Consider the following 1,369-nt stretch of genomic DNA (forward strand, 5'->3'; position numbering starts at 1 on the left):
TATGATTTATGACGACTAAACTCTCTGGAGTGTATGTACATGTATGAAAATTTACGGAAATTTAATTTAATTTTTGTACATTTCTACCCTAATCCATATATAGACTTCTATAATTAGTGAGGAAACTCGTGAGCTCGGCTGAGGAAAGCGAAAATATATTCCCCCAACAAAAATGCTAATAGTATTGGAAAAGCTGTCCATGGTCAACTACATGTGTTAGTGACAATATGAAAATTCTCAGCAATTTTTTTGAGAAATTCTCATTGGTTTCTGTACACTTCTACCACCCGAATTCGTATATAAGCTCAACTGAGCTCAGTAGCTGAGGAAAGCGAAATTATATTTTTCCAAAAGTGATGTTATGATTTCTCCCAGTGCGGCAATCTATGCACATGGTCAACTACAAATTTTTTTGCGATATTATCGTTGATTTTTGTATACTTATACCCAAAATCGTGTGCTTTTTCTCATAAAATAGTGAGGAAACCTGCGAGCTCAGTTGAGGAAACCAAACATATATTCTCGTACTGATTTCTCCGTTTGTAGGTATGGCCAAACAGGGTCTGGGAAATCCTACACGATGATGGGAAACGACGAAGAAGAAGGAATAATACCGAGGATCATCGAGAGCCTGTTTGAATCTATGAAGCATGATACCACAGGTATATATATATAAAAAATATTCTGAAAAAATATTAAAAATATAGCTTTCCTCAGCTGAGTTTAGGAGTTTCTCACTAATTTTCGTACGATTTCGGGTAAAAGTGTAGAAAAACCAAATAGAAATTCCCAAAATTTTCTCAGAATTTTCAGCTTATGTGGCTGACCATGTACTTATTCTCATAAATTGAAATTTACGCACGGCAAAAAAGGAAAAAAATTTCTCAGAATTTTCAAATCGTCACCAACGCATGTGGTTGACCATGTATATTGTATGCCATCATGCTGGTACTAGTTTGCATTGGATTCATGTTGCGGCTGTTGTGGTAGGAGAAACGAAGGTATGGGTTTCTTATATAGAAATATATAATGAGAGAATTCAGGATCTTCTCAGTGCGGGTAGTAAGGGTATCTTAGGTTCAAGCGAGTAAGATACGGATTAGGTACGGTAGGTGGCAATGCGGAAGGAGGCGAAGCGTTGCAGATTTTTGAGCATCCGAAATTGGGCGTAGTGGTACCGGGAATTTCAGAATGCCCTGTGGAAAGTGTTGAGGAGGTAGTGATGGGAAAATATGCACATGTTTGAAAATTTTGAGGAAATTTTGGGAGATTTTTGTACACTTTTGTTCAGTGTAGGAAAATATGTACATGGTCAACTACGTGTGTTGGTGATAATATGAAAATTGTGAGAAAAATTTTAGGAAATTCT

At 36.5% G+C, this 1,369-nt stretch overlaps 1 protein-coding gene across 1 annotated transcript; it reads left to right on the forward strand.

Moving 5' to 3' along the window:
* Positions 1 to 546: 546 nt before the first annotated feature.
* On the forward strand, positions 547 to 1,219 carry Pmar_PMAR016327 (kinesin heavy chain, putative; the record flags this gene model as incomplete). The annotated part of the gene is made up of 3 exons (XM_002783037.1): positions 547 to 662; positions 991 to 1,077; positions 1,137 to 1,219. Coding segments are annotated over 3 exons (286 nt in total), but the record flags the coding sequence as incomplete, so codon positions are not given.
* Between the last annotated feature and the right edge of the window lie 150 nt (positions 1,220 to 1,369).

This window comes from Perkinsus marinus (genome assembly GCF_000006405.1).
Source record: "Perkinsus marinus ATCC 50983 genomic scaffold scf_1104296937674, whole genome shotgun sequence".
In the NCBI taxonomy this organism is placed as follows: Eukaryota; Perkinsozoa; order Perkinsida; family Perkinsidae; genus Perkinsus; species Perkinsus marinus.